Here is a 27195-nt window from a genome sequence, read left to right on the forward strand (position 1 = left end):
TTTTCATTCTCGTCCCAATCATTTTTAGCTACTACTGTCGATTGATATGTAAACCACTTTGTTAGATCAGAAATTAGTGATCAATAATAACATCTAGTTAACATCATTCATTTTGTGACAAGAAATATGTTGAACAATGCTATACCTGACTCAAGCTGAGCTCCTCCACATCTTCCTGGGTGGAAGGCCCAGGTTGAACTTCGGAAGCCTCATCTGATGTGGAAGGAAGTGTGGAAGGAAGAGTGGAAGGAAGGGTTGTGTGTGATGGCCTGATTTCAGTCTGGTCTGACAAAAACTGCAGTCTGTCGTAGTACCACAGCCTGTACCACACAGGTGCTCCAGTGGATACTAGGGGTCTCTACATGTGTGATACTTTACCAAAAAAGGTAAGTATTCCAGCTTTAAGAAAGGGACAAAATCATGTCTTCAGCTTGGAACTCTGCCAAAACAGACAATTGTACGACACTTCCAAGCAATGTTTCATACTCATATTTCTTTCCTCAAATATCTGTGTGCTAAGTATACCTTTTATTTAATTCACATAGGGGAGAAAAGACTCGGGACATCTGAGGACACCAGGGATTCCCAACTTCATAAAGAAGGGGAAGTCACCACACCACAACCTGAGGATGTGGAGGGAGGAGAGGTTCATGACGTGGTTGAAATAGTGACCACAACAGGTGAGTGTCTGAGACCACAGCTTCAGGTAATAGATGTATGCCTGCATATTTATAATACATGGTGTGTTTTATTCTAGTTGAGTGATGTGGATGTTGTGGAAGAAGAAACTCATTTCACCAGTGCAAGTGCACACGTCCTCATCGGGGACATCATGGTGTGCAATCGTGATTTAGAAAAGATAAAGGAAAACATCAATGATGTTCAACAAAAAATGAAGAACATCATTGCTGTTTTAGGCAGAATCTAAAACACACCCAAAAATTGTACCGTTTTGTTGAGGAATTTTTTATTTTAAATCAAGTTTTAAAGTATTTAAAAGCCAAATTTTGAAGATGCACACAGCGTGTCAACGTGTGCTATCTGCCATCACGGGATATCAATGTACGTGTTTTGGGGGTGCAACCCCTTCCTCCTAACTCAAGTAGGTGAGAGGAAGGGGTTGTACCCCCCAAAAACACGTCCATTGATCCCCCATGATGGGAGCTAGCACATGTTGACATTAGGCATGGGATCAGGAGGGAAATCCATATTTTGAGTCCCAATTTGTGCGCATCTTCAAAATTTGGCTTTTACAGGGGTGACATCACCCCATCTGATGATGGTAAAATCAACACAGTTTGTACATACTAATGTCTGATATTGCCTTCACTTTTGTAAGTTCCTGAGCTGTGTATGTTATGGTTTTAAACATGACTGTTTAACCAAAAAAAGGATATTTATAATGTCAAATATAAAAATGTTATACACCAAAGATGTTGGTTTGTTCAAAAACCCTTTTATATCGCACACGTGAATGTGCACAGAGTAAAATGTTTTATACTCAACAATGTGTGGATTCTTCTTTCAATGCTCAATACCAGTTTTTGGAGTAATTTGGTGTTTAGTTTACAGTGACAATGGGAGTTATTTACTAAAGGCAAATCCACTTTGCACTACAAGTGCACTTTCAGTGCACTTTCAAGTGCACTTGCAGTGCAAAGTGGATTTTCCTTTCGTAAATAACCCCCACAGTGCTCTAAAATTGGCCCCAATAAGGCCATTTTAGGGACTCTAAACAATTAATTCATGGTGCTGAAAAGGATGATTATTTTTATCATGAATGCATTACATACATTAACAACAAAAACAATGTGTGTGTGTGTAGCAGACCCACAACATAATAGTTAGCTGAAGAAGAGATTGTCACCTCATGTATCAAATAAATTATGTTTGCACTATTGAAGAAAATGGCCAAAAAGAACAGCCCATTGGAGAACCTATGAGACAGCTAAAAGAAACACAAGCAGTAAATCCAATGAAATATCAGTTCATTTAAAAAAAAAAATTATTAAATGTTTTACACATTTGCTGGCATATCAATGGCCCCCCTACCCGCAAAGTACTCCAGATATTTTTGTCTGACTTTGCGGGCGCTTTGGGGGGGCAAACCAGGACGGCCAGCTTCAAGTGCCGTCAGGGTTGATTGATCAGGAAATTCGGCCTCAGTCCCAACTGAGGCCACATAGTTTGAAGCATTTTTATGTAGGAAATTGTGCATAATGTAGCAGGCAAGCACAATATGGTTGAGTTTATATTCCGCCATGTGGATTGATGTTAGAAATAGGCGGAACCGGCTGGCCATTATGCCGAAAGCATTCCCCACCACTCTTCTGCCTTTGGCCAGCCGGTAATTAAAAACCCTCTGGTCCGGGGTAAGGGTCCTCGTGGGGAATGGCCGCATCAGATGTTCTCCTAGCCCAAATGCTTCATCAGCAATGAAAACAAATGGAAGAACACCCACATTGTCTTCCGCAGGTGGCAAGCCCAAGCCACCATTCTGGAGCCGTCTGTAGAACTCCGTCTGGGCGATGACTCCACCATCCGACATCCAGCCATTCTTCCCTATGTCCACATACAAAAACTCGTATGTCGCTGACACCACCGCCAAAATCACTATACTATTAAACCCCTTGTAATTATAATAGTATGACCCCGAGTTGGGGGGGTGGGATGATGTGGACGTGTTTCCCATCGATTGCCCCTCCACAGTTAGGAAAGTCCCACCGCTGGGCAAAGTGGGATGCCACAGTCTGCCATTCCTGTGGGGTTGAAGGAAACTGTGGAGTCAAACAAGAAAAACAAAAATTAGTACTTTTGCACATAAAATTGCACGCAGATTAGACACAAACATTGTTGGCCAACATCAGTATAACATTTATTTTAAGGAGTATTTAAAGACAAAAGTATAAGGTCCACTTATCAGATTCCTCACCCCCTCTGATGGCCCATTGTAAAAATTTTAGGGGGGGGGGGGGTGTTTTGGACAGGTAACCGTCTCCACTTCATTGAGAGCTAAATGCATAAATAATGTGTTACTTTGGCCAGCACCTCCTTACTTACACTATTGGCAGCCCACTGGACAGGGAAGAAGTGCATAATCCAAAAATAGGAATACACACTGTCCAAATTGAAGCACATTTTTACATTCTGCAATTACCTATCAAGATAATAGGAGAACAAACTTTAAACAGTACCACTTGAAAATATTCAGGCAGGCACTTGCACTACATGCTTTGGTGAATTCATCCATAAATATGACCACAAAAGAGGTAGGTATAGTGTGTATGGGTTTGGCAAAGTCAGCAGATAGAGGATTGGTATCAGCTGACTTAGCGGTTGGGGAGGAGGGAGGGTTCCAAATGTGTTTGGGCCCCCCCAAAAAAAGCCTCTTGCACTATGCATGAATTTAAGAACACAAATAACATTTGGTAAACATTTTAGGGGTTGTTTAGGGTAAAACACTACTATGGAGCTGACGAAATACATTCTTAAGTGACTAGGCGAGGTGTGTATGGGCCCAGGATAGCATGCTGGGGAGGTTAGTGAAGGCAAATATGCATGAAGGACAAAAAAGGAGCATTGAAAGCTTCCAGCATGCATGAGGACAAAGAGGACATTCACAGCATATTACAATCATGGTAATCAGGGAATGATGAAATTAATCCAATACATTAGCAAACATGAAATACATAGAATGTGATGTTAAAGGAGAAAACTTAATATAGTCCTTCCACAGGACCTGAATGATGGCAGAACAGGTCTCTGGAATAAGGGCTCTGATGAAGAAGGGTAACCTTCGAAACGCGTTAGCCAGCAGTAGTCCGTATGCCTCCTTCCTGGGACCTGGAAAACTGCTACCACTGGAATATTTGCCTCTGTGCCATATACTATGCGATTTTTTCTTTGACCTTTGTGAGTAGTTTTTATCTTGTTTTTAATTAATAAATCTGTCAAGGATAATGCACTAGGCTGGTGCGCTCTTTTTCTTCTTTTCACATAATGATCCCCAGAGCCTGGGGGGAGATGCCTGTTGAGAACTTGATGTCCTGCAGACTTCTCCCCGTCGCCAAGTACCGCAAGGTGGCGATGAGCCTTTGTTCCGGAGTGATGGCTTGCCGCATGCAGGTGTCCTGCTTGGTAATATAAGGGGACAGCCAACAGATGGTGAAAAATGGGGTCCGTCATCCAGAGATAGTTCCTGAAATCATCAGGATTATTCTCCTGGATCTCCCGCAACAAAGGCATATGCGAGAATTGGTCACGCTGGAGCAACCAATTCTTCGTCCATGAACTCCTCCTCCCCCTGTTCATGGACTGGACTTGGGTCAAAGTAAGAACAGGAAAAATAATTTTTACTGCGCTATCCCAATAAATCATGTGTAAAGGAATAAACCATATATACAGTGGAAAAAAAGCCGCAACTATAATGTGAGACACACACACACTACATATAACATAAGAAAAAAGAAGCTACGCTGTGTAATGTTAGTGATCAAAAATTTAAATGACTATAAAAAGATTATACCTCATCTAAATGAATGGAGATAAAAAAACTCCATACAACACACTGTCACATGAACATTTAAATGTGATCACCAGTGAAATGTGCAAAGAATAATGAAATAAAATATTAAACAAGATAAATTCTCAACAGAGTCAAGTCCACTCCGATAGGCTATTGGGAAGAAGCCCCACTAGTTAAACAGTTCATAGTCATCTTCCAAATGATGATTTTGCAATCCTCAAGATAGTAATGACATGCAACCGCAACACCATGGGAAATGTGATGGGGTGCAATAGAGTGGTACCTCCACCCATAAAAATACTGCAGCTTACCAGCTCGTTAGATCTCTTGTTTAACAAGATCATGCGTGCCTGTGGCTCTTAACCCCAGCCTTGGGTCTTTCAAACATAGATGGCTAGATGTCATCAGACTCTCCGCTCGGGGTTTCCTCTGTATGGCAGATGTACACTGGAGTTGCTCGGGCTCCACACAATCTTCTTTCCTGATCACAGAGCTGATTGCATGCCAGATCTCCCTCTGCTCGCTCCTCCTCCTCTTCCACGAAAGAGCCAACATCCATTTGAGCCAACATCCGTCGACAATAAATCCACGTTTTGGTTGTCGGAAATTCCGATCATCTGTAAGCGGCATAAGACTGCTTTCACACTGAAAGTGCTGACCTTTAGCGCTGCCCTTTTTAAGCAATGCTGGGCTGCTTTTCGACCAATATCAAGGCGCTTTAACCCCCCAAAAAAGGGTTAAAAACTCCCGGGGCTATTTCCAGCGCTAAATTGCCTGAAAACCACCCCAGTTTGAAAGGGGTCTAACTTGTGGGACAGTCTGGTTCGTGACCTTCACTTACTGAACTCAATCTTGCACTTTCCAGACCTCTGTGTAATGTGTTAGTTAATTGACTTATTTAGTATCTAAAGTCCTGTGGCCTCAACAATGTCAGCATTTACAAGGCTTGCATGAAATGTGCTTTTGGGCACTAGGCTTTGTTTGTGATACTTCACAAATCTAGTTTAGTGTGTCGGCAACAAAGCTATTTCAGGTTCATAGCCACGGCAATCCATTCGTGTGCTCAGTTTTTAAGACCCCACATACTGGGTAATGCAGTTTGTACTGAGGCTATGAAAAAGGTCTAAATTTTTAATTTTTCCCACCATCACTAGTTGGTGTGGGGAAAAGCTGAAGGAACTCAGTTCTAACATCATTCATTAGGAGGAGTGTTGTGCACTCAAAATTCTTTCTGCTGTCTTTTCAGTCTAGAAGAAGCATTGTCCAATTACAGCTTCCAATATACTGTGGATCATCAGGGCTGCTTCCACTGCCTGCCTACATTGACATTGTCAGCAGTTTTTGCTACTAGCAGAAACTTTTTGGATTTCCCACAAGAAACTGACATCTGCAATATAGCTTCTGGGGCCCCATAACTACAGGGTCATTCTCCTCAGAGTCTTTTACAGCTCCACTACATGAGAATGTGGTCTCACATACATCCACCAGACCTTTAAAAGACACTTATGCCGCATACACACGAGCGGAATTTCCGACAGAAAGAGTCCGATGGGAGCTTTTCATTGTATATTCCGACCGTGTGTATGCCCCATCTGACTTTTTCTGTTGAAAAAATTCAAACGGACTTAGATAGAGAACATGTTCTATATTTTTACGAAGGAACGAATTACTATCGGAAAAAACGCTTGTCTGTATGCTGTTCCGACGCACCAAAAACGAAGCATGCTCTGAAGCAAGTACGAGACGGAAGCTATTGGCTACTGGCTATTGAACTTCCGTTTTCTAGTTCCGTCGTACGTGTTGTACGTCACCGCGTTCTGGATGGTCAGAATTTGGTGTGACTGTGTGTATGCAAGTCAGCTTGAGTGGAACTCCGTCGTAAAAACCTTCAGCGTTTATTCCGACGGCAAAACCAGTCGTGTGTACAGGGCATAAGGATTTTTTAAATCAGTCTGGGCGCAATTAATTAAAAAATCTAGCAAGGGTCTAAAGCCTCGTACACACGATGCGATTGTTGGCAGAGGATTGTCTGATGACAGACTGTTGTCCTAAAATCTGACTGTTAGTACGCTCCTTTTGACAATTGTTGTCTTTCGGCCAAAAAATGTTGGATGGCAGGCTGGTAAATTTTCGGCAGACAACGGTCTGTTGTCTAATTTTCGTATGGTCAGTACAGAAGTCCGTCACACAAAAGTCGAAAGTACAAACACGCATGATCGGAAGCTAGGAACAAGCCGGAAGCGGTCGGTCTTGTAAACTAGCTTTCATAATCGGGAATTAACATTTGTGGCACGGCAAATTATGAAATGTGTAAATGTAGCGCACATTCTCTTCTTCTTTAATGGGATAATATTGAAGCTGCTTTGCTGATGAATATGATGGAGTTATGACAAACATATTTTAACCGGTTCAATACCGGGCAATTTCACCCCCTTCCTTCCTAGGCCAATTTTTAGTTTTCAGCGCTGTCGCACTTTAAACGTCAATTGCGCGGTCGTGCGACGTTGTACCCAAAAGAAATTGACATCCTTTTTTTCACCACAAATAGAGCTTTTTTTTGGTGGTATTTGATCGCCTCTGCGGTTTTTATTTTTTGCGCTATAAACAAAAGAAGAGAGACAATTTTGAAAAAAAACACAATATTTTGTACTTTTTGCTATAATAAATATCCCAATTTTTTTTTAAAAAAACACATTTTTTCCTCAGTTTTGGCCGATACGTATTCTTCTACATATTTTTGGTAAAAAAAAATCGCAATAAGCGTATATTGATTGGTTTGCGCAAAAGTTATAGCGTCTACAAAATACTGGATAGATTTATGGCATTTTTTAAAAAAAAATATTTTTTTATTTTTTTTAGCGGCGATCGCGATTTTTTTTGGTGACTGCGACATTATGGCGGACACATCGGACACTTTTGACACATTTTTGGGACCAATCACATTTATACAGCGATCAGTGCTATAAAATTGCATTGATTACTGTGTAAATGTGACAGGCAGTGAAGGGGTTAACCACTAGGGGGCGGGGAGGGGTTAATATGTTTCCTAGGGAATGATTCTAACTGAAGGGGGGACGCACTAGGGGAGGAGACCGATCTGTGTTCCTCCGTTCTGGGAACACAGATCGCTCTCCTCAGAGCTGACAGGCTGTGGATCTGTGTGTTTACACACACAGATCCACATGCCGGCCCGGTTAACGGGCAATCGCGGGTGCCCGGCGGACATCGCGGCCGCCGGGCACACGCACCGGGTCCCGAGGAACGTGCGCGCGCCCCCTAGACGGCCGGGAATCCCAGGACGTCATATGACGTCCACCCAGGATGGGAGATCCCATCTGTGGACGTCATATGACTATGGGCGGGTAGGGAAGTGGTTAAAAGGCTTTTGTTTTCTAGTGATATCAAGAATATTCTTATTATGCTTGTTGTTGTTTTTCTTTTTTTTGGGCAAGTTACCACAACATCATTATCCCATAGTTTTTAAGATCAAAGATACAACTTTGTTGGTGTCCCTTGTTAATTTTACATGGTATTTTTTAAAATGTAGCTGCCTACTCCCAAACTGTCATTTGAAGTAAAACACATAGCCAAGTATTATTCTACACAATTTTTTTATTGTGCAGAAAAAAATAAAACAAATTCAATTAGAGATGCTATCTGCCATCCAAATACAAAGAACTTAACCAAAAAGTGCAGTCTATGCATACAAAAATATAGAAAATATAACAAATAAAATCCTTATTAAAAAATAAAATTAGAAATTAGTAAGTGGTGAAGGGGTGAAAATCCCCAGTCCAGCGGCCTTGTTGGGGGTCTTGGGGCTGATATTGCCATTGACCGACATGCTGCTGTGTTGGGTGGGGTGGCTGTGGTGGCTGGGATGGCTGTGGTGTGTGGGTTGGCTGTGGTGTGTGGGTTGGCTGTGGTGTGTGGGTTTACTGTGGAGGTGGTGGAGGTGGGGCCACAAAATCATAAATATGGGTGGTTTCTGAAATTTGGCCCCTCACCCCCTTGTTGAGGAGCTGCAGGATGAGTTCCTCACACCTGCTCCTTTGCTCCCCGGCCATCTGCCTTAATTTATTGGCAGTCACACACCCAAATGCCTCAGCCTCATCTGGGGCAGTATGGAGCACAGTAGTGGACTGGCTGAGGAAGGAAGCTGTGGCCTCTTCCAAATTCCTGCTCTTCCTGGCCCTTTTAGCAGCAGGAGGGCGTAGGTGAGGGATCTGCGACTCAGTCTGGCTGCTGGCCGCTGGCTCCTCCAGACTGACACTTTCCTGTGTATGCAAATGGGACATAATTAGAATCTTTTTTAGGGTTTGGTCATCAATCACACACAATTTTAATCTCCTCACTGTTGCAAATTGAATGTGGAGAAATAGAAAAGACATCATTCTGACCCCAGCATTTTTCATTCTTGTTCAAATCATTTTGGTCACTACTGTCTATTGATATGAAAACCACTTTGTTAAGGCAGAAATATTTTACCAATAACGTCTAGTTATTATCATTGTATTTTTGGATACAAATATGTTCAACAATGCTATACCTGGGTCAAGCTGGGCTCCTCCACATCTTCATCCTGTGCATCAGGAATCAGGACCTGTGCGGACCTCAGGAGCTGTGGCCTCTGCAGATGTCGAAGGGAGTGTAGACAGCGATGGCCTGGGTTCTGTCTGGTCGGTCTAAAACTACAGGCTGTGGTAATACCACAGCCTGGGGATATATAGGTCATCCGCTGCTGCTCCTGACCTCTCAGATTCCAGGACCTTGTTCAGCTCCCCTTTAAATGTACTCCTTAGGTTAACAATTTTTTGGTTTACATAATTGCTGTCTGCCCTTGGGTACACTGGTTTGACCAATTCCACCATTTTCTCCAAAGCTGCCTTCCACAAGATTTTATTGGAGTAGTCTCTACTCTTGATCTTCCAGAGACAGGGCAGCTCCCAGTACAGGTCAATGAATTGGGGTTGAAAATTTAGGGGAAGTAAATTTATCCGTCATGATAAATGATATGATGCCTGCAAGACAGAACACAAGACAAGCCATAATGTCTGGCTTAACCCATAAGCTGGTCCCAATATAGGCCTCAATCTAAGCATTATAGGCCACTACCCACCTATGCCCCAATTTCCAATTGTACTTTTGTTTTATGCCTCCTTTCTTGCATTGGCGATTGTTCATCCTCCACTCCAAGATTGTTCCTACGGCCGTTCCATCGACCATGTGTTCTGGCTTTATATACACTGTGCATGCGTCAAACTCCGCTCTCGGTGCGTCATGACGCTGGGGCGTGACCATCTCTCTTTTGCATGCGACACAGATGACGGAACATTCGAGAGGGACAACATGGTGGATTTGGAGGATTACAGCCAGCCCCACGGTGGTGGAGCTCATAGGAGGCACAAAGCAACCCCCATGAGCAAGGGTGAGATGGTGAAGATGATGCGCATCCTAGAGAAGCACAATTACGACTGCAGGTTGCACAATTACGATAGGCCCAACAGCCGAAAGGACTTCATTTTGGAGAAGGTCATCACCGTTTTGCAGTGCAAATTTTTGGTGGAACGATCAAAGAACCAAATCCGAAAACGATGGTCTGATCTCAAACACCGTGAGCAAGACCGGAAAAAGGAGGCTCCGACCAAGCCACCACAAGGGATGAAGGGAGGCTACCCTCGCTTAGGCCCCAACAGGGGAGGCAACAAGGCCATTTTCCCCCCAAAAAAGTAAGTGCCAACTTCAAACACACTCATTTAGCCACCGATAGGGGTGTTTCTAGGTGGACCAAAGGCCATGGGCTTAGGGCAGAACTTATGGGGTAAAGAACACTTTCTGGTTGCTGCCTGGCTCATCAGTGCCCATTAATGCAGCCTTGCCAATGTAGACATGGGTAGAGGAGAGGCCCTGCGGCTCCCAGTCACAAAGAGTCACGCCTGCTAGGATGGTCATCATATATCTCGTATCCCATAGGAGATAAGAGGGGTGGGGGGCAACTGAAGGACTTTTTTAATGGTGGCACTTGTCAAGTGTTTGCCCTCTGTAAAATGCCATCACCTTACCTTTTCTATGCATTTTTTACAGTAAAAAAAACAGAGTGCAGCATGGTGGAGTCCACTAGTCAGGAGCAAACACTGACATCAGACCAAGTGCAAGGTTGGTCAACTAATGTAGCAAAAATGGATGCTAGAAACAGATGTGACTTGGGGTGGCTTAATGAATGGTGTATTGTTTCTTTTTAGGAGCCATGGGATCTGACTCCTGGACCCAGCACAGACATTGCCAATGTGGTCGTCAAATCCCCTGACGAGAGTCACAGTGAGGGCCAAAGCGAACCAGAAGAGGAAGAAAGTATTCGGGAGCCTCTTGTTTGCGCAAGTAAGTATTCTTGAAATCTTGCTTAAAATGTGTATACATATTGAGTGTTTAGTTGTCCAAACCAAACACCCACTCCACACATTACCAAAGTATGTAGTGCCTTAACATTAGCATGGAGAAGGAAGTGGTGGAAGGAGCTGGCAGTGGTGCTAGGTAGCCGAGTTTGGGAGACCCAGGCACCAGGGCCAAGATTATAGAGTAGTTGCAGTGAGTACATTCCTAGAAGTGTAGGTGTCTGAAGGGAAAGCAGGTTACAAGCAACAATAGACTGGGTAGGTAAGTATTTCCTGAATTTGACTAGTAACATGACCATAACTCACTATGTAGTGCCTCAGCCACTTGACCATCATTCCCCTAACACTTTTTACTCTTCTTACTAGGTCATGATCTTCCACAATGTACTACTGGCAGAATGAGTGCAGATATGTTGCATTGTTTGAAGGACCTGGAGCAAATCAAGGAGGCTGCCACTGCTTTACAGTGAAGAATCAGAGATTTTTGTGCACATGCTTGCCAAATTCTAATTTCCTATTGCTTGGTCTGAAGTTTATTGTTCCACTTGTTGGCTCCTGTTTGCCCTTTTTAATAATTACCATGTTTTTATGACTTTTTAATGTGAAAGTTTAGTGACAGAACTCAGTGTTTCTACACTCCACTCCTCTAGGTGCATCACCAGGTCCTGTTTTCTTATTTTCCCTCAGTCTAAAAATGACTGTGCGAATTGCTAACAGTGAAAATGACAACATCACATGCCAAATTCAAGGAATCTCGAAAACATGACCTGGGTTTGCATCTTGAGGATCTTGCCCTAATGTGAATTGTAATGTCTATGTGTTTTTTATAATCTAAAACCCCAAATTTGGAGGTGCCCCCAAATTGAGCCTTAACAATCTTATTTCCTCCATGATCCCATGCCTAAAATGTGTGTAGTTCCATACATCTACTTTTCAAAAACCCCAAAACACACAGTGTGTCAACATGAGCTATCCTCCATCACAGGGTAATAATGGATGCGTTTTGGGGGTGCAAACCGTTCCTCATAACTAAAGTAGCTCAGAGGAAGGGGGTTGCACCCCTGAAACGCATCCATTGATACCCTGTGATGGGAGATAGCACATCTTGACACACTGTGTGTTTTGTGGGTTTAGAAAAATTGATGTTTGTAACTACACACACATTTTAGGCATGGGATCATAAGGGACATTTAATCTTTATGCCTCTACGTGTACGTGGCTTCAAATTTTGGCTTTTAGAGGGGGTGAGATCACCTCATCTGAGGAAGGCAACATCCACACAGTCTTGGGATACTAATGTCTCATTTGGCCTTCACTTTACAAAACTCGAACTTTGTAAGTTATTGGGATGTGTATCTAATGTTTTAGAACCTGTTTAACCACAAAAAAAGAAGAAATAATGCTAAACATACATGTTATACACCAAGATGTTGGTTTGTTTTAAAACCTTAAAACACACATGTGAATGTGCTTTGAGTAAAATGTTTTTTACTAAACAATGTGTGGCTTATTATTTCATTGCTCAATATCAGTGTATTTTGTAAGTTGTTGTAGTTACAGAGACAATGTGCTCTTAAATGTGGAGAACTCCTGAAATTTTTAGGAATAAAAAAAAAGAGTTGTAAAGGCATTATGTTTTTGAACTTCATGCATTAGATCCATTAGGAATGAAAACATTGTGTGTGTGTGTAGCAGACCCACAGCACACCACAATAGTTAGGTGAAGAAGATATTGTCACCTCATGTAGCAATTAAGGTACATTTGCACTATTGGAGCAAGTGGCCAAAATAAAGCCCATTTGGGGACATATAGGAAACACAGACAACAGTAGTTCAAATGAAATAGGAGCTTATGATCTTCCAAAAAAATTAAAAATTATCAGCTACAAGTTGCTGCCAAGACACTGCTCTCTACCCACAAAATATTCCAGGTAATCTCTGGCAATTTGTGAGGGCAATCCAGCACGGGCATTTTCAATAGCCGTCAGCACGCCCACAGATGGACGAGCTACAGCCTCTTCAGCTGGGCCTGCCACTGTAGGGTCCACCTCACTTGGCAGTGAGGCTAGGTAGCTGGTTGCATTCCTCCTTAAAAAAATTATGGAGACTACAGCAGCACAGGACCACATGATTTATCGAAGTAGAGTGTCAGGTTGATTGGAGTAAAAAACAACCTGAAACGACTCGATAGGATGCCAAAGGCATTTTCAACCACCCTTCTGGCACAAGAGAGCCTGTAATTGAAGATTCTTTGCTCTGGGGCGAGGTTCCAAATAGGAAACGACTTCATCAGATGTTCCCCCAGAGCAAAGGCCTCATCTGCCATGAAAACAAAATTGAGATCCTCAACATTCTCCTCAGCAGGTGGCAAGTTTAAGGTGCCATTCTGGAGGCGCTTTTAGAACTCTGTCTGCATAATCACTCCTCCATCATCGTTGCGGCCGTTCTTCCCAATGTCCAGATACAGGAACTCGTAGTTGGCAGACACTACAGCTAGCATGACTATGCTGCAAAAGCCCCTATAATTAAAATCATAGGAGCCAGAGTTGGGTGGTGATACAATCCAGACATGCTTGCCATCAATATCACCACCACAGTTGGGAAAATGCCACTGATGATGGAACTGGGCTGCAACATCCTGGCATTGCTCTGGGTTGGAGGGAAACTGTGGATTACACATAGAATGTGATCTTAAAGGTAAAAACCTACCCTAATATAGTCCTTCTGCAGGACTTGAATAATGGCTGAGCAGGTATCTGGAATAATGACTCCCAGAGCCCGGGGGGAGATCCCAGTCGTAAACCTGAGATCCTGGAGACTTCTTCCCGTCACCAAGTACCGTAAGGTGGCTATGAGCCTTTCCTCTGGAGTGATGGAAAGCCTCATACATGTGTCCTGCTTCTTAATATAGGGGACACCAATGCAAAGAGTTTGTGAAAGCAGGGGTCCATCATCCGGAGATAATTCCGAAAATCATCCGGGTTAGTCTCCTGGAGCTCCTGCAGCAATGGCATATGACATAATTGCTAACGATTAAGCAACCAATTTTTGGTCCAAGAACTCCTCCTCCTCCTGTTCCTGGACTGGATATGGGTCAAAGAAATAACTCCTAGCCCAATAATAACACGTTCTCTCCCATGATTACGCAACATGGCTGGTTGGCGAACGGCTGTTCAGAAACAAACTGAAAAGCACAAACTGAAAAGTGCAAATCAACACTCACCACACTTCTACTAACGCGAAATTAGCAGAAGGAGCCCAAAGGGTAGTGCTTGAGAAATGAACTTCCTCATTATAGTCTCGTAGTACTTCTAGTATGTCACTCTGTTCGTGTTTGTTGGCTGACAATTGTGTACCGTTAGTATGCAAGACAAGAGCCTGTGTTTCAGCAAGTCCCTTATGACTCAACTTTACAAGAAATTATTGATTCTCTAATTGATGCAGTGCATTTTACTTTGCAACTAGGGGATCGGCCTGCTGCTCCAGGCATAGAGCTGTAGCTACAAAGACTATTCCCAGAGAAACCGTGACTGTGCTATATACTGTAAGTACTGAACAAAATAAAATACCTGTTATTAAAAAATAATCTGTGTATAAACACAGGTATGATTGGACTGTAATGCACAGCATATTACATCGTTGGTTCTGTGCATCTTAGTGATGTGTGCAGGTAAGGGTCACTCCTTGACCAAATCCTCCAGGTTGTGACAGCAGGAAAGTCAAGTGAGACAAAAGAGCCATATTTAGTGGCATGCGCCTTCGTGCAAATCTTTGTAATAGAACTATAATGCCGCGTACACACGGTCGGACTTTTCGACCGGACTAGTCCGACGGACCAAATCCGGACAATCCAATCGAGTGTGGGCTTCACCGGACCTTCAGCGGACTTTTCCAGTTGCAAATCTGACGGACTATAGATTTGGAACATGCTTCAAATCTTTACGTCGTAACTCCGCTGGACCCAGAAATCCACTCGTCTGTATGCTTGTCTGACGGACAAAAACCCACGCTAAGGCAGCTATTGGCTCCTGGCAATCAACTTCCTTATTTTAGTCCGCTGTACGTCATCACCTACGAATCCGTCGGACTTTGGTGTGATCGTGTGTAGGCAAGTCCGGTCTTTAGAAAGGCTGTTGAAAGTCTGCCAAAAGTCCTTCGAAAGTCTGTCGAAAGTCTGTCGGACGGGCTGTCGGACTTTTGTAGCTGAAAAGTCCAACCGTGTGTACGCGGCATAAGTGAAAATACAGTGCTTTTGTGTCTGTTATGAATAGTTGCAGGGTAATATAATATGTGTTTCTTACCCAGGAAGAGGTGCTCGTAGTTCCACAAAGAATTTAAATCTTGCTTTACACATTAAACTGAATTGCCTTCACCTTTGTACATATAATACGTATACGCCACAAGCTGGGTTCAAATTTTAAAACGCATACCATTAATGTAGCATGAAAAATTTTCCCTCCATAGGTTTTCAGATCTCCAAGAATCTTTAAATATTGTAACCGGATTTGAGCTGCAGATACAGGTAGCTAAAGTGAGTCAAAATACATAAGAAAGATAGTTACTATTCTATTTTCTACAGAAGGTTAGCTGAACTAGCTTTCCATAGTGAATGAAAAAAGAACCCACTTATCATTCCCTTCCCATGCCCCAATAATATCTTGCTTCTTTTTCCTTTATATCTTGTTTTCACGGTAATGCACTTTTCATACTACTTTATGCCACATTAAAAGTATTTCTTATTTCTTGCTACAACATCAATATTCTTGTTACCAAAACACTTGCTTTTTATTGAAATGATGCTTATCACTTTAACCACTTGCTTACTGGGCACCTAAACCCCCCTCCTGCCCAGACTAATTTTCAGCTTTTAGCGCTGTCACTCTTTGAATGACAATTGCGCGGTCATACAACACTGTACCCAAATGAAATTTTTATCATTTTTTTTCCCACAAATAGAGCTTTCTTTTGGTGGTATTTGATCACCTCTGGGTTTTTTATTTTTTTAAATTAAAAAAGACCAAAGTTAAAAAAAAAATACAAAACGACGAGGTGGCACTGATAGGTGCCATTGGTGGGCACTGAGATGTGGCACTGATGGGTGGCACTGATGGTCAGCACTGAAGGGCATTGATAGGTGGCACTGAAGGGCACTAATAGGTGGCACTGATAGCTGGCACTGATGGGTGGCAGTGATGGGCACTGATGGGTGGCAGTGATGGGCACTTATCGGCACTGGTAGGTGACACTGATAGGCAGCACTGATAGGTGGCACTGATGAGGCACTGATTGGCACCACTGGTGGGCATTGATAGGTGGCACTCGTGGGCACTGATAGGTGGCACTGATTGCTGGCACTTTTATGTACTGGTGGCACTGATTCATGGCACTGTGGGCACTGATTCGTGGCACTGTGGGCACTGGCAGGTGGCACTGGCAGGTGGTACTGGTGGGCACAGATGAGGCGGCTTCGCCTCTTCCTCTTTGGAACCGATGTCCCTTCAACAGAAGCCGGTGATCAGCGTGAGAAGAAAAAAAAACAATTACCGATCTTCTGTTTACATCACGTGATCAGCTGTCATTGGCATCAGGGATCGACCCCTTACTCCGATCTGTGATCACCCGAGTCTCATTGATTCAGTGATCACAGCGTGCAAAGGGGAGGACGTCTATTAACAACGAGTCTCATTGATTCAGTGATCAATGATTAACAAGCAACTTATGACAATAGGTGACATAGCTCAGAAGAAATACACCATTGTCAAAAAAGCAATACTGTAGTTCCCTTATTCTATCTCTAGGTAAACAGTTAAACACACAAAATATGTATATCATATCAAAAGATGAGAGAGGCCTGTAATTGTCATCATAGGTATACCTCAACTATGAGAGACAAAATGTGGAAACAAATCCAGACAATCACATTGTCTGATTTATGAAAGAATTTATTTGCAAATTATGGTGGAAAATAAGTATTTGGTCAATATCAAAAGTTCATCTCAATACTTTGTTATATATCCTTTGTTGGCAATGACAGAGGTCAAATGTTTTCTGTAAGACTTCACAAGGTTGTCACACACTGTTGCTGGTATGTTGGCCCATTCCTCCATGCAGATCCCCTCTAGAGCAGTGATGTTTTGGGGCTGTCGCTGGGCAACACGGACTTTCAACTCCCTCCAAAGGTTTGGGGTTGAGATCTGGAGACTGGGTAGGCCACTCCAGGACCTTGAAATGCTTCTTACGAAGCCACTCCTTCATTGCCCGGGCGGTGTGTTTGGGGTCATTGTCATGCTGAAAGACCCAGCCAGGTTTCATCTTCAATGCCCTTGCTGATGGGAGGAAGTTTGCACTCAAAATCTCACGATACATGCCCCCCCATTCATTCTTTCATGTACACGGATCAGTCGTCCTGTTCCCTTTGCAGAGAAACAGCCCCAAAGCATGATGTTGCCACCCCCATGCTTCACAGTAGGTATGGTGTTCTTTGGTTGCAACTCAGCATTCTCTCTCCTCCAAACACGACGAGTTGTGTTTCTATCATACAGTTCTACTTTGGTTTCATCTGACCATATGACATTCTCCCAATCCTCTTCTGGATCATCCAAATGCTCTCTAGCAAACCTCAGACGGGCCCGGACATGTACTGGCTTAAGCAGGGGGACACGTCTGGCAATGCAGGATCTGAGTCTCTGGCGGCGTAGTGTGTTACTGATGGTAGCCTTTGTTACGTTGGTCCCAGCTCTCTGCAGGTCATTCACTAGGTCCCCCCGTGTGGTTCTGGGATTTTTGCTCACCGTTCTTGTGATCATTTTGACCCAACGGGGTGAGATCTTGCGTCGAGCCCCAGATCGAGGGAGATTATCAGTGGTCTTGTATGTCTTCCATTTTCTAATTATTGCTCCCACAGTTGATTTCTTCACACCAATCTGCTTGCCTATTGCAGATTCAGTCTTCCCAGCCTGGTGCAGGTCTACAATTTTGTTTCTGGTGTCCTTCGACAGTTCTTTGGTCTTCACCATAGTGGAGTTTGGAGTGTGACTGTTTGAGGTTGTGGACAGGTGTCTTTTATACTGATAACAAGTACAAACAGGTGCCATTAATACAGGTAATGAGTGGAGGACAGAGGAGCCTCTTAAAGAAGAAAATACAGGTCTGTGAGAGCCAGAAATCTTACTTGTTTGTAGGTGACCAAATACTTATTTTCCACCATAATTTGCAAATAAATTCTTTCAAAAATCAGACAATGTGATTGTCTGGATTTGTTTCCACATTTTGTCTTTAATAGTTGAGGTGTACCTATGATGACAATTACAGGACTCTCTCATCTTTTTAAGTGGGATAACTTGCACAATTGGTGGCTGACTAAATACTTTTTTGCCCCACTGTATATGATATACATATTTTGTGTATTTATCTGTTTACCTAAAGATAGAATAATTCCGACACCCCTGCCACACAGCACAGCCAAGTACTATGTTCTAAGAGACCTTTCTGCTAAATGCACTGGCTTAGAAATGCAGCCTTCCATAGGACTCCTCCCAGCCTATTTCTGGACAATAAAGGGATACAGCACACTGATAGGGATGAGCTTCGTGTTCGAGTCGAACCCATGTTCGACTCGAACATCGGCTGTTCGATCGTTCGCCGAATTGCGAACGTTATGGGCCGTTCGCGCTAAATTCGTGTGGCGCGTCACGGCCCATAATTCACTGCGGCATCGCAGTGCATTGCTGGCTGATGATTGGCCAAGCATGCACTATGACCCGCATGCTTGGCCAATCACAGCGCTGTCAGTAGAGAGAGCTGTAATTGGCCAAAGCCAGGGTGGCTTTGGCCAATTACGGCTCAGGGCATTTAGTACACACCCCACACTATATAAGGCCGCCTGCACGGCGGCCCTGTGTAGTGTGTGTTCCGGTGTGCTGAGAGATAGAGAGAGAGAGAGACAGTGTCATTTGATTTGAGTTAGATAGATTAGGCAGAACAGTCAGTCAGTTAGCTGCACTTACAGTGTATTGTGTATATATATGCATCCCAGGTGTTGCATATATATATATACACTGTATTCAGTTTAGCTAGATCCGTTCCTGTTATCTTCTATCTAGACTATTTACATTTAATGCAGTGCGTCCTGCTCACAGTGTTCAGCTAGATCCGTTCCTGTTATCTTCTAGACTATTTACATTTAGTGCAGTGCGTCCTGCTCACAGTGTTCAGCTAGATCCGTTCCTGCTATTTACATTTAGTGCAGTGCATCCTGCTCACAGTGTTCAGCTAGATCCGTTCCTGTTAAATTCCTACTGACCGGCAGGCTTGTCTGGTTACAGTATATAAAGCTACCTGAAGAAAATTACAGGTGTTCTATTTGATCCTATTAGTACCACGGTCAGGCAGCTAGACTATTTACATTTAGTACAGTGCGTCCTGCTCACAGTGTTCAGCTAGATCCGTTCCTGTTATCTTCCTACTGACAGGCAGGCTTGTCTGGTTACAGTATATAAAGCTACCTGAAGAAAATTACAGGTGTTCTATTTGATCCTATTAGTACCACGGTCAGGCAGCTAGACTATTTACATTTAGTACAGTGCGTCCTGCTCACAGTGTACAGCTAGATCCGTTCCTGTTATCTTCCTACTGACAGGCAGGCTTGTCTGGTTACAGTATATAAAGCTACCTGAAGAAAATTACAGGTGTTCTATTTGATCCTATTAGTACCACGGTCAGGCAGCTAGACTATTTACATTTAGTACAGTGCGTCCTGCTCACAGTGTTCAGCTAGATCCGTTCCTGTTATCTTCCTACTGACAGGCAGGCTTGTCTGGTTACAGTATATAAAGCTACTTGAAGAAAATTACAGGTGTTCTATCCCAGCTTAGTGCAGCTACAGGCCATTAGTATGTCTGGAAGGCCAAGAAGGAGAGGCAGACAGTCACAAGCCAATAAGAGAGGGCAAGCAGGCTCTGTGTCTAGTGCTGGTCGTGGAGACGGTGCATCCTCATCAGCACGTGGCCATGGGACACGCTTGGCCTTTTTTTCGGCAGCTGGCCATGTTGAGCCGCAACATGCGGAAGACTTGGTCGAGTGGATGACCAAGCCGTCCTCATCCTCCTCATCCTCTCTCACCCATGCCCAGGGTGCTTTGTCTGGCAAAGCAGCGGCCTCTTCCCTCAGCTCAATGTCATCAGTGACTCCTTCCCTAGCTCCACCATGTCCTCATGAGGATTCCCTCGAACTGTTTGACCACAGTGTTGGGTACATGCTCCAGGAGGATGCCCAGCGTTTGGAAGGCTCTGATGACGATACTGAGCTCGATGAAGGCAGTAACATGAGCGCGGACAGAGGGGGTGCCCAAGAAGGACAGCAATCTGGCAGTCATGCTCCCCCTGCTGCAGCATACTGCCAGGTTTGCTCCAGTGATGAGGAGGGAGGGGATGATGAGGTCACTGACTCAACGTGGGTGCCTGATAGGAGAGAGGAGGAGGAGGAGGAGGAGGAGGCGGCAGCACATCACCAACGAGGCAGGATGCCCTCCAGGGGCCAGCCTAAGGGCAACACATTGACTGCATCACACCCCAAAGCTCCACATGTGCAGGGCGCTGCAGTCTCTGCGCGTTATTCAAAAAGTTCTTTGGTGTGGGCCTTTTTTGAGACGAGTGCATCAGATCGCACCGCTGCTATTTGCAACATATGTCTCAAGCGTATCTCGCGTGGCCAAAATATCTCCCGCTTGGGTACCACATGCTTGACCAGACATATGTTGACCTGCCATGCAGTTCGTTGGCAAGCGTATCTAAAAGACCCACACCAAAGAACAAAGAGGATCTCTCCTTGCTCCTCATCAGCTGAGATTTCCAACCCCACTAGACCTTCAGTCCTCTCTGAGACCTGCAGTGAGAGGAATGAAGGTGTAGAATTAGGTGTGTCACAGCCAAGTACTTGTGGGCAATCTGCTTTTGGTACACCGACGTCAGATTGTACCAGGCAAATTTCCCTGCCCCAGCTGCTGCACCGCCGAAAGAAGTTTGCTCCCAGCCATCCACATGCCCAGCGGTTGAATGCTAGCTTGGCAAAATTGCTAGCACTTCAACTGCTGCCTTTTCAGTTGGTAGACTCTGCCCCCTTCCGTGAGTTTGTGGAATGTGCGGTTCCTCAGTGGCAGGTACCCAAACGCCACTTTTTCTCACGGAAGGCGATTCCGGCTCTCTACCGGCATGTGGAAGGCAATGTCCATGCCTTGCTGGACAGGGCGGTCAGCGGTAAGGTGCATATTACCGCTGACTCATGGTCCAGCAGGCATGGACAGGGACGTTACCTAAGTTTCACGGCGCATTGGGTGACTCTGCTGGCAGCTGGGAAGGATGCAGGACAAGGTGCAGTAGTGTTGGAGGTTGTTCTGCCACCACGCCTCCAAAATGCTGATTGTGACACACCTCTCTCCTCCACCCCCTCCTCTTCTTCTTCCTCCATGGCCTCTTCCTCGGAACCAGCGGTGCTCCGTAGGCGTTCAAGGGGCTACGCAAGTACGCAGGCCAAAAGATGCCATGCGGTGCTTGAGCTGGTGTGCTTGGGGGACAGGAGCCACACTGGGGCAGAGGTTCTGTCAGCTCTGCAGGGGCAGGTTCAGAGGTGGTTGACGCCACGCCAACTTAAGGCAGGAATGGTGGTTTGCGACAATGGCACCAACCTCCTCTCTGCCCTCCGACAGGGACAAATGACCCATGTGCCCTGTTTGGCTCACGTCCTTAACTTGGTGGTGCAGCGGTTCTTGGGCAGGTACCCGGGCTTACAGGATGTCCTGAGGCAGGCCAGGAAAGTCTGTGTGCATTTCCGCCGGTCATATAATGCCAGTGCTCGGCTGACGGACCTCCAAAAGGAGTTTAACCTGCCCAAGAACCGCCTAATCTGTGACATGCCCACCAGGTGGAACTCAACGTTGGCCATGCTGCAGCGGCTGCACACGCAGCAGAGGGCCATCAATGAGTACCTGTGCGACTATGGCACCAGGACAGGGTCAGGGGAGCTTGGTTTTTTTTCCCCACGCCAGTGGGCCATGATCAGGGATGCATGCACTGTCCTGTCACCATTCGAGGAGGCCACGAGGATGGTGAGCAGTGACAGTGCATGCATCAGTGACACTGTCCCCCTTGTCCACCTGTTGGAGCACACGCTGCGTGGAATAATGGACAGGGCACTTGAGGCAGAACAGAGGCAGGAAGAGGAGGACTTCCTTAGCTCTCAAGGCCCCCTTTATCCAGACAGTGTTCCTGCGTGCCCGCCGATCACACAGGAAGAGGACGAGGAGGAAGAGGAGGAGGAGGAAGATTGTGTCAGTATGGAGGTGGAGCCTGGCACTCAGCATCAGCAGCAGTCTTTAAGGGATCAGTCCCAAGAAACACATGGACTTGTACGTGGCTGGGAGGAGGTGGCTGCGGACCATGTCGTTCTTAGTGACCCAGAGGACTCCGGACCGAATGCCTCAGCAAACCTACGCTGCATGGCCTCCCTGATCCTGCAAAGCCTGCGTAAGGATCCTCGTATTCGTGGTATCAAGGAGAAGGACCAATACTGGCTGGCAACCCTCCTTGATCCACGTTACAAGGGTAAGGTTGCGGACCTTATCTTGCCATCGCAGAGGGAGCAGAGGATGAAACATCTTCGGGAGGCCTTGCAGAAAGGTCTGTGCAACGCGTTCCCAGAGACTGGGAGGTTACAAACTCCTGTTTCTGGACAACGTGTTGCTGAGGCTTCGGTCAGTCAAAGAAGGAGCGGTGGAGAAGGTGGCCGTCTGACCGATGCGTTCAGACAATTTTTTGGTCCGCAGCCCCAAGGTATGATCGGTTCCAGCAACCATCGCCAGCGTCTGTTTTACATGGTGCAGGAATACCTAGGGGCAAGATCAGACTTGGACACCTTTCCCACCGAAAATCCTCTGGGTTACTGGGTCTTGAGGATGGATCACTGGCCAGAGCTTGCACAGTATGCAATTGAGCTACTGGCCTGTCCTGCATCCAGCGTTCTTTCGGAACGCACATTCAGTGCTGCTGGAGGCGTGGTAACCGATCACAGGGTGCGTCTGTCCACCGACTCGGTCGATCGGCTGACCTTCATAAAAATGAATGAGTCTTGGATCACCACCAGCTACCAAGCACCTGATGCTGATGTAACCGAATAATTTTTTTTGAAATCTCAGATCCCTTCAAAGACTGCCTATGCTGATGCTGAGTGACTATCCCTGAGTAATTATCCTCTTCCTCCTCAATCATCACGCTGATAGCTTGTAAGAACATTTTTGGTTCTGGGCGCCACCACCAGTGCCTAAGGCACAATTTTTCAGCCCCTGTTTAACAGGGGCGTGTAATTACAATTTTTGATGTAATACTTTGCAGCAGGGCTCGTTCCTGCATTCCAACTAGAGTGTCTGTGAGGGGTTGCAGTGTTGTGGCACCAGCACCAGTGCCTAGGGCCCAATTTTTCTGCCCCTGTCTAACAGGGGCGTGTAATTACAATTTTTGATGCAATACTTTGCAGCAGGGCTCGTTCCTGCGTTCCAACTAGAGTGTCTGTGAGGGGTTGCAGTGTTGTGGCACCAGCACCAGTGCCTAAGGCCCAATTTTTCTGCCCCTGTCTAACAGGGGCGTGTAATTACAATTTTTGATGCAATACTTTGCAGCAGGGCTCGTTCCTGCGTTCCAACTAGAGTGTCTGTGAGGGGTTGCAGTGTTGTGGCACCAGCACCAGTGCCTAAGGCCCAATTTTTCTGCCCCTGTCTAACAGGGGCGTGTAATTACAATTTTTGAAGCAATAATTTGCAGCAGGGCTCGTTCCTGCGTTCCAACTAGAGTGTCTGTGAGGGGTTGCAGTGTTGTGGCACCAGCACCAGTGCCTAAGGCCTAATTTTTCAGCTCCTGTTCAACAGGGGCATGTAATTACAATTCTTGATCTAATATTTCACAGCAGGGCCCTGTGAGGGCTTACAGTGTTGTGGCCACAGCAACACCTAAGGCCCAAATTTCTGCTGAGTATATAGGGCAGGACCCTACTTTCAAACATCTAACTTACAAACGACTCCTACTTGCAAACGGAAGGAGACAACAGGAAGTGAGATGAAATCTACCCCTAGGAAGGGAAATTCTCTCCTGTAAGAGTTAATATGGGAAAACAATTTCTCCTTTCCACTGATGCTTTCCAATCCTTGTTCCACAAAAAAACCCAAATTTTCAAAAAACATTTTTCATTGGGACAAAAAAGTGAGGTGAAATCTTCTGAAGAGGAGGAAAGACAGCAAAACAAATGTCACAGGGGTGATAACCCTTCCCTATGTTTTCCAAAAAGCTTAGAAAAGATTTTTTGGCTGGAGCTAAACACGTTAAAAATGTTCAAAATTACAAACAGATTCTACTTAACAACAAACCTACAGTCCCTGTCTTGTTTGCACCGCCTGTATACTGCTGTTCAGAGTATATAGGGCCTGGTGGCCCCACACCTTTCCTTATTTTAATTTGGGTGCGGGGTTCCCCTTAATATCCATACAAGACCCAAAGGGCCTGGTAATGGACTGGGGGGTACCCATGCCGTTTGTCTCACTGATTTTCATCCATATTGCCATGACCCGACATGACATTAAACCCGCAAGCAGTTTTAAATGAGATTTTTTCCTTTAAAAATGACATTTGGTGCAGGGACTGTTCTAAACATGGGAAACACGCGTCACTTTACAGGCATACTATAGACACCCCCCAGGTACGATATTTAAAGGAATATTTCACTTTTTTTTTTTTACTTTAAGCATCATTAAAATCACTGCTCCCGAAAAAACGGCCGTTTTTAAAAGTTTTTTTTGCATTGATACATGTCCCCTGGGGTAGGACCCGGGTCCCCAAACCCTTTTTAGGACAATACCATGCAAATTAGCCTTTAAAATGAGCACTTTTGATTTCGAACGTTCGAGTCCCATAGACGTCAATGGGGTTCTAACGTTCGTGCGAACTTTCGGTCCGTTCGCAGGTTCTGGTGCGAACCGAACCGGGGGGTGTTCGGCTCATCCCTACACACTGATAATATTATTCTCCTCTTGCTTCATCTTAGGAAACTCTCATTATTAAGCCTGGTACACACTATTGTTTTTTTGTTTTTGTTTTTCCCAGTGGGTTAAAGGGAAAAAACTGTCAGCTCGGGTCGGAGCCGCTGTACTAACAATCTGATGTTAGTACAACAATCTCCCCCGCTGAGCTGCTGTATTCTGGCAGGGGGACACCCCACCCCGCCAGAACACTCCAGTCAGCACTCTCAGCCATTGGCTGAGAGCACTGATTGGGAGCCAGTCGGCTGCTGGTTTTCCAGCATGCTTCTGTCAGACCGGCTGCCAAACACACAGGCCGAATGTCGGTCGGTTTTTATTGAACCGCCCCATGTCACCCGACATTCGGTCCGTGTGTACCAGGCTTAATATAGACAGTTTTTTACACTGTAATGAAACATATGTACAGTGCTACTTCTCTCTTTCCTAGTCTAAGAGCTGCTGTGCAGGGAATTACATTAGACTGATATTAAAGTAGATTCATAGTGGGACTTTGAAGGCAACTTACTATCAAGATTGAAATAAAATATTTGTATCTATTTTTTACAATTAAAATTATACTCAATATATAAATGGAGCATCTTCACATATAATTGCATAACATGTTTAAAACGCATGTAAGAATTCCTTTAATGAAAGTTATAACATCGTGTGATACAAATCCAATGGTATCCCCTACAGCTGTCAACCCACAACCATACAGCTTGATTGTTGGTCCATTCAGCTAGGGAATCCAACATGTTTTGAAATTATTTTTATGAATTATCTTCTATCCTATTTTCTTTTTATAGTCTTTTATATTCTTTGTTTTAAAGTGGTTATTACTACTCTCTATATATTTTTTATTATGGCAGTTGATGACACATGGGTTGGTGGTCCTGATGTTTGAGAGTTTAACTGTCAAAACGTGTTGGATTTCCTAGCTTAACGGACCAACATCTGTATGGTTGTGGGTTGACAATCAACTTTGGTGGATAACATTGGATTTGTATCACATGATGTTATAACTTTCATTGAAGGAGATCTTACATTCGTTTTAAACATGTTATGTAACTATATGAGAAGATGCTCCAATTATATGTTGAGTTCAATTTTAATTGTAAAAAAAAAATAAATACTGATATTTTAATTCAATCTTGATAGTAAATTGCCTTCAAAGTCCCACTATGAGTATTTAAAATTTTTCGGTATAAGATGAAGTGATGGTGGCAACCTCACCCAGAGTCAAACAAATCTATTTTATTAAGGCAGATTCAGGTAGTTCTGCCAGCTAGCTACATTCATTTTTTAAATTAATCCAGAGCTGGATTAAACGGTAACTTATTTATTTTATAGTTCAGCTTTAAAGTGTTTATAGCAAAAATGTATCTTTCTAGTTTTGTATAAAGTAGGGAGGGTTAAATTGGTTGTAAGTTTATTTTTTTGCAATCTGTGTCCTGTTAACACAGAGATGCAACAGAAAGCGTGGGAAAATCTCCAAAAAGAGAGGTGAATTGCCCTCTTAAACAGTTGTCACTGGAACACATTAGGAGATTACCTCTCTATTTCGCTTCTGGTTTTCTGCACAATTTGTCTCAGTGATAATGGTCACCGGGACAAATCTGGAAGTCAAATCTCCCCAGCATGAACACAAACAAAACATGGTACCATGTTCCATTAGGATGAGTGAGGTTTGCCATGAGTTAAAATGGTGCCGATAATAAAAAGAAAAAGGGCAGAAGTTTGCTATAAATAGTACTTCCTAGTCTGACACTACATCCTTTGAGAAAGTAGTTTCACAAAACGTGTCGTGATGTCAGATGCACGTCCAGAACTGGAAGTCCCTGGTCTGCCATCTTCTCACAGTGTTCATTAGTAGCTGAAGCAAGTCAGATAATGCCCACCTCATTTCCTGGCTGCAGGACATCCAGTATCATCTAGTTCTTTCCCCACCAGCTTTACTATCCTTGACCCACCCATTTCATGCAATAGATTTCAGATCTTTCTGTTATGGAGGCTCAGCATCACATGAGGGCATTGCACATGGCACTCTGCCTGCAAATGTAGCCTGCCAAGGAATATCCACTTTTCAAAACTGACATCTACCCATCAAAACATTTTGGTATTTGCATAATTCCTTTGAAGAAACAGCCCACTGCTTGCATCAGGACTGAAGGCTCTTGAGAGAAGTACTGAGGCAAGGCGCTGTGATGTTTTCAGGAAAC

At 44.4% G+C, this 27195-nt stretch overlaps 1 protein-coding gene across 2 annotated transcripts in view; it reads right to left on the reverse strand.

The window, feature by feature from the left end:
• FRMPD1 (FERM and PDZ domain containing 1) overlaps positions 1 to 27195 on the reverse strand; it is a 286616-nt gene that overhangs the window by 36893 nt on the left and 222528 nt on the right. For both annotated transcript variants that reach the window (XM_073591547.1, XM_073591539.1), the window contains exon 12: positions 15348 to 15443. In XM_073591547.1, coding sequence (XP_073447648.1) covers positions 15348 to 15443 — 96 coding nt within the window. The remainder of the gene's footprint in view (positions 1 to 15347; positions 15444 to 27195) is intronic.

Source organism: Aquarana catesbeiana, linkage group LG01 (assembly GCF_042186555.1).
Source record: "Aquarana catesbeiana isolate 2022-GZ linkage group LG01, ASM4218655v1, whole genome shotgun sequence".
Taxonomy (NCBI): Eukaryota; Metazoa; Chordata; class Amphibia; order Anura; family Ranidae; genus Aquarana; species Aquarana catesbeiana.